Source organism: Cygnus olor, chromosome 1 (assembly GCF_009769625.2).
Source record: "Cygnus olor isolate bCygOlo1 chromosome 1, bCygOlo1.pri.v2, whole genome shotgun sequence".
Classification (NCBI taxonomy): Eukaryota; Metazoa; Chordata; class Aves; order Anseriformes; family Anatidae; genus Cygnus; species Cygnus olor.
The window spans coordinates 83,097,520-83,112,690 of NC_049169.1; the positions used below are offsets into that span (position 1 = coordinate 83,097,520).

The 15,171-nt window shown below is 42.2% G+C and overlaps 1 protein-coding gene across 2 annotated transcripts in view; it reads right to left on the bottom strand.

The window, feature by feature from the left end:
• GBE1 (1,4-alpha-glucan branching enzyme 1) overlaps window positions 1–13,219 on the bottom strand; it is a 170,015-nt gene extending 156,796 nt beyond the window's left edge. For both annotated transcript variants that reach the window (XM_040566525.1, XM_040566518.1), the window contains exon 1: window positions 13,046–13,219. In XM_040566525.1, coding sequence (XP_040422459.1) covers window positions 13,046–13,146 — 101 coding nt within the window. In that variant the 5' untranslated portion in view covers window positions 13,147–13,219. The remainder of the gene's footprint in view (window positions 1–13,045) is intronic.
• Between the last annotated feature and the right edge of the window lie 1,952 nt (window positions 13,220–15,171).

Consider the following 15,171-nt stretch of genomic DNA (forward strand, 5'->3'; position numbering starts at 1 on the left):
CGTTATCTAAACCTCTGGAGAAAAAAATCTGATAAGAGCTCTAATTTTAAACAATGCACACATGAAACCTGCTGAAACACTGTACTCGGACGCCCACAGAAGACACTGTACTTGGGAAGTCTGATGAACAGGTCCTGTCTGCACTACCGGGCCTTGTACTTGAGGCTTGAGAAGCCTGCACGTTAGCATGAGTAGCCAGACGCTGCCTGGGAACCTTAGGGGGTGCCCCATGCCAACCTGTGAGGACAAAGTCAGTTTGAAGTTAGATTATAATTAAAGGCTTATCTTTGGCCTTAAAACAGTCTCAGATCTGCTTCAGAAACAGGGTGGTTCTTCCATAAAATCTTAAAACCAGAAGAGACAGCTTGCACCATAATCAGTGTTTACTTCATGGCATGTTCTGGGGGTGGAGAGGTGGAATTTATATACAAGTAACAGGTAAGTTTCACCACATAGCATCAGTACCTGGCATTATCACTCTATATAATCATTACTCCATAGATCAGGTTTGGTAGTTAACACCTCTAGCTTCCTTCAGTCTAGCTCTCCTTCTACAAACTGAAGCTTTTCATCCATATTCTACCTTAGCAACATTTAAAGACAGATAGATATTTCATACATCACACTTTCATACACTGACACTACAATCCAAGGCCTCTCTCAAACTGTATCACACCAGAGTTAGAATTTTTAACTTTTGAGGGAAGTACTGCATACAACTACCATCAAAATCACACAGCATCTAAAACTGTATGAACTTATTTATTTCAGGGTAACAAGTAGGAAAGAGGGTTTTTGTCCAAGATGTTTAGATGATATGAAGAAAATCCAAAGAAGTTTGGCAAATAAATCTACATGCTAACAAGCATCATTTACAATTTTCTGTCTGAAAGAGCTAATCATTATAATCACATTCAAATTACACTGCAATAGCATTACTATTAAAAGTCTGTTTACTGCTATCTAAAAGACACTGTTAGAAGACTGATTTTTTTCTTAAATATTTCCCGATTGTTGTAAACAGGATTAAAATAAGTCAGCAATATTTTGGAAAAAAAAAACAGATGTTTATGAAATCAAGCATTAAAGAACTCTCGTTTGAAAGCTCCTATCAAATATGCCATAGATTAAGACTATGAACTCCATAAGCCATAGTTAAACTTGCCATGAACCCACTGGAGGCTGGATACATGCACATGCTAGCTAGAAACTCCTTCAAAGAAGGGCTGGTGGGTGTCTGCATGTACATTAAGTGCATAGGTGCAACTTACAAAGAACACTTCCTTTTCCCCAAAACCTATTAAGGAAGGTCTACAGCAAACATAACAGGAAAAGTTTGTTTTCCCTCTAAATTAAGAGCTTAGTTATATCTGAGTGTGTGGAAAATTCTAAAAAAAGCTATGAAACAGTTAACAGCAGGTCAAGTGACATCACACAGTCCAGGGTGGTGAGGCACTGGCACAGGCTGCCCAGAGAGGCTGTGGATGCCCCATCCCTGGAAGCATTCAAGGCCAGGCTGGATGCTGCTCTGGGCAGCCTGCTATAGTGGTTGGCAACCCTGACCAGAGCAGGGGGGTTGAAACTAGATGACCTTTAAGGTCCTTTTCAACCCAGGCCATTCTATGATTTGATGAGAAGTATACAGAATACATTTGATCTCTATTGAAAGAAATAGTCCTTTGCCAACAGACTATGCTTCATTTAAAACCTCACATATACGTCCAAAGAGCCAACGCCATTGGAAATACTAAACATATACCATCTACTCATGAAAATTGAAATATTTTAATACCAAAAAAAAAAAACAACTTGGAAAATAATACAGTAAAGGAATATAACCAGGAATATTTATACTAGGGATATCGATGACAACAGGTATCAGATTATAGAAACAGTAAGACTTACTAGCCTAGTCAGAAACATCTCAGGGCATGTTAGCCTACAATATCCAAGATAACTGCTTAAGGCTATCCCATACAACAGAATTTATCAAGCTGCTATTATCTTTTCTGGAATAGCAGTTGCAGCACAGTCAGGTACCCCCTAAGGCTGCTAAACTCTTATGTTTATGCAATTAATTCACTCTAGATGGGCAATTTCTGAACAGCATGATTTTAACAGGAGTCTTTTAGACAATTCCCCCTGGCCCTCCTGCTTTTCTCCAAAGTATCTTACCAAATGCATTTGGCTCATACAGCCAAAAACCTTAGATCCAATGAGGCTGCATTTGTATATGACCACGGGCAGTGCCTGGAAGCACACATCCTGCACATGCACGCAGCCTGCCTACTTTGACCCATAAGCAAAAAATACCCTCAAAACAGATGTCTGGCCCCACACACAGTTGGCACAGATGGATTTGTGGGATGGGAATGCATTGCTTTGTCAAAAATCCCCACGCTGACTGTAATAATCTCATAAAAGTATGATGAGTACTAAAGTGTTATTTTCTTCTTATCATCCAATACAATCTCTCAAAGAGATTCTATCTAATTCTATCTAGTTCTCCTCTACCATCTTCCTCTCTGGAAGACAAGGGCAAATTAAGATTAGAACCCAAATATTTCCTAGAAGAAAAAAAAAAAATAATATATATATATATATATATATAATAATAATTCTCTTCAAGTTGCACATCCTCACAATAGTGTTTAACTACCCTTCAAGATCAATGAAGTCTTTATTTTAGCTTATCCATACCCCTATAAACCTTTTCTTGATCAAAAAGGAGGGTTTTGGTGGTTCATTTTCTTTTTTTGGTTGTTTTTTGAGCAGGTTGAACTAATACTAACATACTTGAAGTCCACACTGCTCTAGCATATTACTCTAACAGGCTTTCTTCACTTTTCTGCTTCTACCACAAAGGACAGTATCTTCACTTTGGTTCCTCTTGTCTGCATCACTTGGAATCAGGAGCACATGGATTCCCATCTCTCTGGAAGGACTGCAGAATGTACAGAGGCAAAACCCTCACTGAATGCAAGACAAGTTCACATAACAAGGGTGGAAAGTTATCTTCTGTTCTATGAACTAAGAAAGCCCTCAGAAATTCATTTTGTATGACTAAGCATCACTCAATTACTTCTGAAGATCTAGGCTACGTTTTTGGAACTTTGCATAACCTCCTCGTAGGGGAATGCCTGGGAGAGTAGGTCCACCCTTACTGGAACTTCATAACTCCCTTCAAAATTATCCTCTCTAATGCTAAGCACAATGGCAGACATGCTAGCACAAACCCCAGCAACACAGCACACCAAAAGTGTAGGGACATGTGAGAACCAGAAGGATGCTGTGTCTGAGCAACAGCCCAAATGAAAGAAGGAGGGTGTCAAATAGCATTAGAGCTACTGCTACCTGCAAGTAATATTAGACAACAGATTCAGAGCTGCATGTTAAAGAGACTGTCAGTAAGGTTTAGGGTTTTTTGTTTGTTTTTAACTCTACCAAGGTAATAGACTAAAAGAAAATCAGCATGAGAAATACCCAGGTTAATGAAACAGTTTCAAGATACTCACATAAGTGAAAATATATTTCAAACGAACTAGTTGACCTAGCCCATTAGACAGGTCTTCAGACATCTATTATGAGAAAGTAGATCAAAAGCCTACACTAGATTTTAATTGTAAATAATGTCCAGATAACATTCATTGGCAAGGTGCTTCTGACAGCAACAAGAGCAAAGCAGACTTTGTTGTTCTGATCAGCACAGAGGCCTATTCTTTGTAGCATGGCCAGGAATCATCCCTAGTAACTGGCCTTCAACTTGTTAACACAATGTGCTATAAAAGTGTCAAGTAAGTTGTCAGATACTTGGAGAAGAGGCAAGCCACATTCCAGCTTAAAACTTTTTTCAGCAGAAAAACATTTTTTGCAGTGGAAAACTGAAAACTCATGTTTTAAACATTTTAAATACAAAAACCTGATGTTGTTTCACTTGACACATTGCCTTAAGACATTATTTTCTTTTTAAGCTAATGAATAACTGTATGAAGCAAGCCTTCAGAAGTACAAAGTAAACTGAAGCAGCAGCAAGACAGGTTTTAGATCTCTGACACTGCACAAGTGGAAAGGAGTTCCTTTTCTGGAAAGACAGAAGATGAAGGAGCAGCGAGGATTAGAAGGCATAGCAGGAGTAAGTAGAGGGTAATGGGGAGACTGGAAAGAAAGAAGTGTGTATACATAAACACTGAAATTGAACAGAGGGAAAAATGCATCTTCATGAGATAGGTTGTCAGTCTAAGAAGGTCCTCTGGAATAAGAATGCCTTCTTCACAGTTTAGAAGTGGCAAAGATGCACGCATAAATACTTGAATGTGAAGTATTCAGCAATGCAAAGCTATTCCTTATGATAACAATGAGACAGTAATTACACTCCTGGACACATAATCCATTGTTTTAAAGTTCTGGCCAAATTCTCAGAACCCACCCAATTTTCTCAGACCTGCTAATGCTATGTAGCTGAACTGACGGGGGCTCCAATCAGTTTTTCAAAGAGTAATTAATTTTAATTCATATATGGAGGCACCTACCCTGCTAACAAAATTTAATACTTATATCTTAATCTTTCCTGCCTTTTTTTTAAACCTAGCAGCTATTAAGACAATAGACAACTTGAACATTTGGTTGAGAACTATGACCAGATATACATTTGCTACAAGTCCATCAGCCTGCATAGCTATTTCCCCAGTGCCACCATAGGGATGCTGGAAGGGTCTCACTGTGGTAGGAAGCAGAGTTACTTTGGTTCTCACTTGTACAGCTCCAGGGACCCAAGACACACCTTGCTTACTATCTAAGTCTTTTCAGCTGGAGCACAGACTACAAGCTCTAATTTACCCCAAATGAATCCTGCCCTTAAGTAGATCTACAAAGAATCTATGGAGCCTGAATCTAGCCCACACGAGTCTCCCATTAAGAATCCACTGACGCCAAACCCCACACCATCAGGACCATGCCTCCTTTTAGTCCTAACTAGCCAAAAACAGGAAAACAAGTTATGCACAGCATTTTCCCTGTTTTGTCTCAATATCTCCAGTGTAAGTACTTCAGAGGACATTTAATTTTTTGGTTTCTTGTTTGGAAATAGAGGATGTTTTAAGAGCAAAGACAAACTACCAGGGCTGTATTTAACGCTATGAATACATCTCTCCTGTTCTCAATGGAAAACATGTGAATGCCACAAATACTGGAGTAGCAGCATCATTTATGTAAAGCATAGATTACCAGTTTGAGTGAAAGCCTACCATGCACACAACAGTTTATTACCCAGCATAAGCAACTGGAGCCTGGGGGGAGGCTGCCCAACTCTAGCAATTGCCAGTGCAAAAAAGAAAAGTTCAGGTAACCAAGTCCAGTGAAGATGGGATTTGTGTTGGCCTCTGTGGTTGCAGATCGTTGAGTAAGGACAAGTAAAACACACAGTTACCAGTATAAGAAACACACTCTGCAAAGCAGTTACCTAGCACTTCCCTACTCCCTAACTTCCTCCCTTTTAAGTGTATTCCCAAGACTATTCACATTCCTTATGGAAAGAGCATTATTAAAGTTTGAATCAAATCACTGCAGAAAAAGCCATAGATCTTTTCAATTATTTTCTGCTATTTAAACAGTCCCCCAGGAAGCGCAGGTTTCTCAGCTGAACCCCTCAGAGTGGCTTAAAACTCCAAAAGGTCGCATCTCAGTCTTTATTTGACTTTATAACGGGTCCTTGACTGCATGCCCTGCACTTGGCCAATGCAGCCTGGAATGGACAAGAAGCCATCACACCAGCAAGTATGTGCCTGGTTTTGCAGTCAATAGCACAGGAGTGCCTGAGAAGGAGCACCCCGTACAGACTGAACACTTCAGTGTCAGCGTGTCAATGCCAGTTCTAAGATGCATTGCATCAACATCTTCCTAACATCATCTTAGTATTTCCTTCAGGAATCTCAACTCCTAGTCTTAGCCAATAACATTAAGATCTGAACATGTGGCTATTGCAGATTTATGCTCATCCCAACTTCTTAAAACCCTAATTAATCCAATGGCCCTACTTTTTGATGCTTCTGGTTTTAGGCAACTATTTCTTCTAAGTCTTTTGGATTACACTTGAGTCTCAGCCCATCTCAACTGCTTTCTACAACAGATAAAGCAAGTAAACTTCGATGCATTGCAAAGTTGCACAACATCAGATGAGAGCTAGTTTGAGACAAGCTTCCAAACACCTGTATGTTCATTGTGCTTAGGTACTTCCCCTCACAGGCTTAAAAGTTAAGGCCATCAATTATGCAATTGGCTGAGCTTGTCAGGGTTGTTTACCCTAATGCACAAGACCATTCTAAAGAGGATAGTAATGCAGAAGCACATAGCCCATTGAACTGGCAGGTATTGTTTTCTGCACAGCTCTAGAATCATTCCGAGTAGTTCAACAGAAGCCTGCTGTACTTATGGGATGCCAGAAGAAAAAAGAAAGGACAGCAACATATGTTATCCCGATTTCCACCTCACTCCCACCATTACCCATGACTAGGATGCCATCCAAGTACCTCTTCTCAGCCATCATTCCCAAACTTACTAGACCCCAACAGCTGCCTTCCCACTCAGTCGTATTGAAACTAATTCAGTGCTTTTTCATTTTCAATCTCTCTTCAAGTACCCACTACTACGCATCTCTGAAAGTGGAAAAAATGAAAAAACATAGTAAAGCAGCAGAAATCAGACAGTATATAGATACAAAGTGGAGAATGGCAAATATTTCCCTATTGAAAGAGTGGTAGTATCTAAGAACACCACCAGAAACCTCTAAGCCAGTTGACAGATACCTTGTTAATTGATCCAGCTACTAAAGCCGCTGAGTAGATGTCCCAGTCTTAATGAAAAACTCAGCAACACCTTAAAAGAAATGGGACCTTCCCTTTCTCTCACAACCCATGCCTTTGATCAAGCACTATGGCAGGTGTTTTGCCTAGCTGAACAAACCAATGTCCTTCTTGAAGCTTTAGTCAAGATAAAGACTGAAGCTGTGCAGTAGTACATTTTTACTCATTTACTCTATAAACTGAATTATTCAAAAAGTAAGCTTTCACTGAGGACTATATAGTTAGCAGATTAAAGAGGCAGTTGCAGGGGCTACTAAAATATAATACGGCATGCACGTTGTAACAGCAGAAAACTCTAATGGGCAGCATTTTCTAATACCAGTTCATAACTCCATAAAATGCAATTACACCACAGGCATTAATGGTTTTAATTGAGCCAATTATGTTCTAAGAGGTAAAAGACTAAAAATACATACTAAATTATACAAAGTCTTTAGCCTAAATAACACTTGGGAGTTAACAAAATACTTGTGGGAAAACATATCACAGATGGTCAAGCAATTTAGAACAGTGATATCCTATGCAAAGGCTATCACTTGGGGGTTTTTGTTAGGTTGTTTTTCTAACTAGATTCTTGTTTCAACTTCTGAACAGCGTGTCTTTAGGTCAAGGCTGAATGGTTCACTACAAATAGTGAAAGGATTGCTTTCCTCCCCAAACAAAATACCCCACACAACTCAGGGTTAAAAATCATGTACTCAGAGGAGAGAGGAATTGTAGATGTCTATTTCACCCCCCAAAACACCATTTGCATAGATATGACAAGAGAAGCGTCAACAGAAGCCCATTTTTTCCCACTAGTCACTCATTTATCCATGGTAGTCCATATTCCACGCTTATGACTTAACAAGGTCCTAGAATCATATTTTAAGTAGCCTTTCTTTAGGGTAGGGCTTAGATCCCATCAAGGCATCCAGACTGTGAAACGAAGTGTTTCAGAACAACTCATGTTTTATAGATGCATGCTGATATGTCCCGAGATTTGGAACATGAGGGATCCTGGTCTTCAGATGAGAATAGATGTGACTCCACAACTTTGATGGCTGAAGTCATTAGGAGACTGCTAGCTGTCCTCCTGTCCTGAGTCAGGTAGAGATTTCTGGCCTGCATACTGGGGCAAGCAGCAGCAATTTGAGCACCAGCCTCTAATGGAGGGGCATGGAGAACATCCACTTCTAATCCATTACTAAATGGATGTTAGTTTACAGTTTTGAGAGAGATTTTTTTCCCCCCTTTCTTAGGTCAAGGCAAAAAGAAGCCTGCAAGTCTGGCAAAACGAGGAGGACAACACTTGTAGAATGGCTCTGTTGTAAGACTGAGCCAGCTGCGTCCACTGCAAAGCCCACCTACACGAGTACCCAAGGCTGTGGTGAAGTCCTACACACTGAGATATATTTTATTTTATTCGGATCCCTTTCCTTTGGAGCTACTTATTGCTTAATCATTGTCAAAGACAACTTAAGTACATCCAAGCAGAGCTACCTATAAACAGAGTTTTTGAACGAAAATTTGAATGAAAGAGCACACAGTACCTGGGAGCAAGAATATTTAATGAGGTCACCTGAGGAACACTACAGATCACTGATGTAGAGGCTGCAGATCACTAACGTGGGAAAACACAGCTTGAAAGGGGAAGAATTCAGCAGTGTCAGCTTACAGCTAGTTAATATCAAGGCTCGATTAGACTTTACTGCAGAGAACTTTGGTTGTAGTATCGAGCACTCAAAGCCAAACCCAGGTTAGGCAGCTCTGACAGTGTCTGCTAATCAGGGTTTAAAGCCTTCTCAAACACAGATGACATATCTTCTACATGAATGAAGGACTAGTAATATCAAGACCATTTCTGCAGCAAGTACGTCTAAATGGCTATATGCAAAATTATTTAAGATGCACATCTCCTCCTAGCTGTACCATGTATGGCTGGCCTCATTCCACTTATCTGCCAGAGCAAATTAAAAATTCAGAGGTAGAACACATTATGTAAGCAGAAAACATCATCTCCTTCAGCAACAAACTCTGTGCCCAAACAGACATGAAAACTACAAATATCTCTTAAGATCATTTGAATGCTACAGCTACAATCTTTAAAGTCGTGTTAGGGAGCTGTTTCCAAACAGCGGGAGCCAGAGAATTTAAGTGCATACCTGAAGACATATTTCAAAGTAATAGAAAGGTCTGTTTACCAGAAAAGTAAACAGAGTAATTAATAGTAACCATTAAGAAAGTTAATGTCAATGGAGTCTTATTCAAGTCTCAAAGAGCCAATGTAGCAGTTGAGAACTTTAGACAGATTTAATTTCAAATGTAGGATGTCTTCCTTGCTTACCAGGTGAATCATGGCAAATTAAGACAGAAGAAAATGCAGTTGATAAAGGACAGTAGGCTAAAAACTTGCATGCTATTAACATTAGGCATCCATTCCTTCTTTAAAGAACACCCTTCCTTCATGTTAAATTGTCACTAATAAAATTCATGTAAATATTTGCTGTCAACTCCAGATAATGTAAAAATATTTTCTGTTTCTTCTTATTAAAGATGTTCCCATTCCTTCCACTACAACCCAACAAAAATAGACACATCATAACGCCTATGCTTTTTATCTCAACATATGCTTTTTTTTTTTTTAACGTATAGGAATCACGTACAGAAGCAGTCACATGAGCAGAGGTGGATGTACTTTTCCTAAGGTAAGCTTGCCTGGGATGGTTAAGCAGCTCTGCTGATTATACTACCTATTTTTATACAAATAAACATACATACAGACACACTAAACTGGCACACAGTTTAAATCAAGACATCTGAAAGAGATGTGTTGCATTAAAATTAGACTATTTTTGTTACTTTAAGTATCCTAGTCCAATAATTCAGTGGTTTTTTTTGTTGTTTGTTTTGTTTTTAAATTCTTGAGAAACAAAGTCAGCTGTCTAAATCAGGATATTATATTTGAAGACAAATTATAGAAAGCAGCCCTCAAAACCAAAAAGGAATGTTTTCAGAACTCAAGGCAACATCATGAGTTGTTTCATCATGAATCTGGCAATTCTCAAAATGAATCAGCATAACTGCATCACTGTGCAGAATCCAGGCTGATGCAAGTTAAAGCCCACGTACCCTTCAGTACCACCCTCTCCACCCTGCCCAATAAATAAAAAAGCACACAAAGATCTGGGCCTTAGGCACGGTGCCATGTGGTACAGTCACCTCTCTGGGGAAGAAGGGGCACAGCCCAGGGTAGGAGAGGTGGATGTGAGCTCCAGCAGGGCAGGCTTGAGCCTGGCAAAGTATGTGTGCTCAAGGACAAACTACAGCCTCTGTAGAAAGCAAGCTTCTAGTTCCTTGTCCAGCTTCTACTATCTATGGCACATAGGCAGAGCCTGACAGCTGGCTTCTTCTGACTACAGAAGAAAAAGCTAACCTTGGGGAGGCATGAGTGGCATGTGCCTGCTTACAGTCTTCAGCTATCAAAGGGGCAGGTGGGAGGGGAAATGCTTGGAGAAAAGGCTGGGCCAGGCTCCTGTCCTTAGCACGCAGAAGAGAGACCTGAGACAGACAGAAATGCAGCAAGGGAAGTTACAGCATTAAGACAGAAATCTTTACAGCAAGGATAGCCAAACACTGGGACAGGCTGCCCACGGAGGCTGTGGAAACACATTCTCAGAGATACAGCACAACCCTACATGGTCTTGCACAACATGATGCAACACCAGAAATAGCCCCGCTTTAAGCGGGAGAATAAGCCGTCATGGTGAAGTTAGCTGTGTGTCTCGTAACGACCATGCAGAAAAAGTTACGAAATTTTCCGCTAGCAATAATCTAGGCTAATGTGATGCTACGGATAAACAGCAGGCAGACTCCTGCCCAAGGGGTGAGTCAACAACTTGCTGATGCCACAGCCAGAAATAGAGCCCAAATCTTTTATATCCCCTCCAGTCTTTAGAACACATAGCTAGTAAGCGAGGCAAAGGAAGGGCTGTTTTTGTGGGGGTTTGCACAAGACATAGTAAAAAGATCTCGACAGACGTGTTTAAAAAAAACAAGCCTGTTTCTCAAACGTCCTTAATCCTCTGTCAAAATCTCCATTTTTTATTTCTCTAGGTTATACACAATGTGCTAGCTGTCAGGACTGAGGAGGAATTTTGTGGATTAATTAGTTTGTTTAATGTGTCAACATCATTATAAGCTTTAAGAAATTTAGGCTACTACACAAAGCACCCATACGTATTGTATTTGACCAAATCTGTTCTACTCCTTTCTCAAAACTTCCCAATCCAAGCAAGAAAAACACTTCTGGTGCTGGAGGGTGCCAGGCACAACGTCTCTCTCTCATCCACTTTGTCAGGAACAACTCAACGCAGAGAACTGACGAACTGCCTGCACTTTTGTTGCTTAAACTATTCCAGTGGAAAGACGTGCTACTAGGGAGGCAGGGGTAGTGGTGTCATCTGCAGCAAGGCCTGCCAGTAGTATCAGAAGGAATAAGGAACTTAACCATTCAGGAGTTGAGTGGTACCACTTCCATCCAATTTTCCTACTCTGGAAGAATTGCTAACATCACAATGCACACTAAGAATTGGTCCTCCCACCTTAGCTGTGACCACAAGGCCATGGCAAGCAGCTGAGAATTGATCGGCTAATACACACATCTCCTTCACAGCAGATTCTTTGCTTCCTTATCATAGCCTTTCCTATACTATGGGTGCACATCAATTCACTGGGTTGCTTAATGATATGCCCCACAAATGCAGGATCAAGATTTAAGTCACCACTTAAAATAAATCCTATCCTTCTAGAGACACAAGAACATACTGTCAACAGGTTTTAAGATTATATGTACAAGTTCATTTTGTACATATGCTTGGAGCTTCAAAAGGTAAATACATTTCTGCTTCTAGATAGCTTGCCAGGTTTTATTTTCCTTCACGCTTTTACATGAAGGATTAGTTACATGAGTGCCATATCATTATGTAACTGTACTAAATCCATACAGTATGCAACTCAAGGACTGTTTTCAGTTCTAATTCCCATCTCAGAAGGGGCTAGGAAAGACAGAGAAAACATGGCAAAGAATGACAGATACATGGGATACCTTCACAGAACAACCAGTTGAAGGCATCAAGATTCCTCAGCCTGGCGCAGAGACCACAAAGCTCCACACCACACAGGATCTCAGACACTGCTCTTGGAAGCTGGGATGGGTATTGCATGACAAGTACACAAAAGTTTTGCAAACTCACTGTGTTCAGCACTGCTGTGCTATTCCCTGGAACACAAACACTGCTATCCACAGCATGACATTTAGATGGCATTAGGGCTCCCCAATCATTTAATAAATGGTTTTTATTAACAGACCTACTCGTTACTTCCTACACCCCAGCACCCTACTGAAAGAATTAGGTGTTTTACAGCATTGCATACAGTACTGTAAGCATGCCAGAAATCATTGTTTAAAACACTGTTATTCTGCCATTACAAGATTAGTTTGAGGAAAATGCTCGATAAACCAGCCTAGCAGTTTACTCAATTCTTAATCCCATTTCACAAGACCCTATCCTTGCCGCTACCGCTCTCTGCCAGAAACCAACGGGACACCTAGCAACAGTAAGCCTAAGGTGTGATTTGTAATATAGTAAGGAAAAAATGAAAGATATGTAGTTTAAGAACTCCACTTCCCTCTTGCCTCGCTGCCACCTTCCCAGGCCCTGGGGGCAGCGGCCACCGGCCAGCCCTGCAGTTTGGGTTAGGAGAGGCCCAGCAGCGAAGGGCAGGCAGGGAGCTGCGGGGTGAGGACACCCCGTCCCCTTTCCAGCTGTGCTGGATGAGGCGACCTGCGGCTGCTCGGCCGGGCGCGGGCCTGGCGAACCCAGCACATCGCGGAAACGCGCAGGAAGGCGAGCTCCAGAAAGCAGGAGAGGCTCAGGAGACGTTTATTCACAGCCACCGAAGCCCCACTGCCCTTCCCCACCCGCCCTGGCCTGAAACCCCGACCCCTGCCCCTGCTCGAGGGGCTTCAGCGGGCCCCGGCAGCGGCGGCCCCGCCCGCAGCGGAGGCGTCGCCGTCGGAAAGAGCGGGGCCGCCCCGGCGGAGGGACAGCCCACCGACAGCCCGCCGCCGGGAGGGGAAGGGGAGGAAAGGGGAGGGGAGAGCAGAACAGAGGGAGGGGAGGCAGCCGCGGTCCCCCGCCCGGTACCTGCGCTGGAAGTCCTGCTCGAAGGGGGCCAGGTAGGGGTCCCGCTCCAGCAGCTGCGGCAGCTTGGGCGCCTGTGGGCCCTGCGTGTTGGCGGCCGCCATTTTGTGTGCCCCGGCCGGGCCGCGCCGGGCACTGCCGCTATATACAGCCGGGGCGGGCGGGCCACGCTCCCCCTGCCTCCCGGAGCCGCCCACCGGCTGGGGCAGCCCGCGGGGCGCCTCCTTCCCTCCCTCCTCCTCCTCCTCCTCCTCCTCCTCCTCCTCTCCTTCCTTCCCTCCCTCCCTCCCTCCCTGCAGGGGGAGGCTGCGAGAAGCGAAGCAGAGGGAGGGGAGCGAGCGGTGCTCCTGGCGGCGGAGGGAATGAGGGTGATAGGAGCGGGCTTCTCTGGCAGAGGGGGGTGCCTGTGCTGAACTCGAAACACAGCGAAACACACCTCAGAGGGCGTGCAGTTCTCATAGACCCTGTCTGTGCACAGCAAAGTGTTGCCTCACGGGTCAGAAGAGCCCAAAACAAAGGAAGATGAATTCGGCTGATCCTAATGCATGCGCGTGAATAGCATGGGGAGGTTGTTAGGGAACTTGTTGGCCTGATATCACTGTGTCTCATTTTTGGATAGGCTACCAAATATCCGAGGCAGCTATTCACGAGCCTGACCATGCCTCTAGGCCAAACTTCAGCACTTTTGTTCTTTTTAAGGTCCAACACTAATACTTTGTTTAAATACATGTTGTCACTATGTGTCTAGTGTGATAGATGGCAAAAGTGTTTGTTCGTTAATTTGTTATATTGAAGAGAATTTTCAGTGGCTTTCTCACTTTCTCACGGTGGTTTAGAGGCCTCTTTTGAATGCCTTTTAGCCATGGTTTTATAAACTTTTCAGCTCTAAGGTACTTCACATCGCTTCCACAACCATCTCTGAGACTGTTATCCTCAGTTTGTAACTCATCTCCCATTTTGGCTTCCTCTGAATTTTAGTGTGGCTTTCCATTCCTGCCTGCCAGATAACTGACAGCACAGCATGTAACAAACATTAGCAGTTCATTTATAACTTTGCCCAAAACTGGCTACAGTGAAAGTTTCCAAAATGATTTGTATATGTTTAACTACACTATATTTCCTTCCTTGCAGCAGTTTACAACTACACAGGCAAAAATTTCAGTACTTTTGTCCTTTTTCCTTAGGAAGAACAACAAGTATTCTCTGTCCTAAGAAACAGGAGTAGGAAATAGTTTGTTATAAAACTTGCCCCAGCAGAAGGCCTAAGCAGTTTCTGTTTCTTTTGTTAAAGAACTAGCATGTATGATATAAGTTACCTATCGTATCTAGTTCTGATAGATCAGGATTTCTTTTTTTTTTCCCCAGTGTCCACCATTTCTTCATTCTCAGTGAGGACTGAAAACCCACTGTGCATATTACCTGTGCGTCTCAAAACTGCCTGCGTGGCAGTGATTCCAGTGTCTGCATTAAATCAAAGTTCAGTAACTCTATCATCTTATTTCACACATCATACTATGCACATCATGTGTTCTTTTGCAAATGTGTCACTGCCATTCTCACAGTTAACTAGCAGGGCAAGCTAAACGGAGAGAAAATCCAGCTGATTATCAAGAGCCAGGAACTTGTTTTTCACAATAGCTGACGTTTTACTTATGCTGCTGCTTTGAGGCTTCCAGCTGTAGTGGAGAGGTTGCCTGCTGCTGAAGTGGAAGGAGGAGGGCAATCCATACATACAGTCTTTGAATTCACTAGCATAGGAAACAGGAGCTTCATTCTTAACAGTCTTTTTGGTTTTCTTCATTGTCAGAAAGCACAAGCAGGTTCACAGTGCCATTATTAGCTGTTTGGCACAGAAACAAGAGAGAGATTTATAAATTAGCATTAGCATTTTGTATAAACAGTAGGAATATTGCTGTGATTTTTAGCTCCCTGGAGATGGGGACCCTGTCTTAGTCTTTGGAAGATTTTGAGTAGCAATAGCAGAGTATCAAGCCTCACATCTAAGCAACCCTAAACTTCAGGAAGTTAAATTCTGCAAATGGCCCCTGTCCCTGTAAACAGATCAAGCCCAAATGCTATATTTAATACCTTGTAAATTGGGAAACTGGTAACCATTACATTTGTATCCG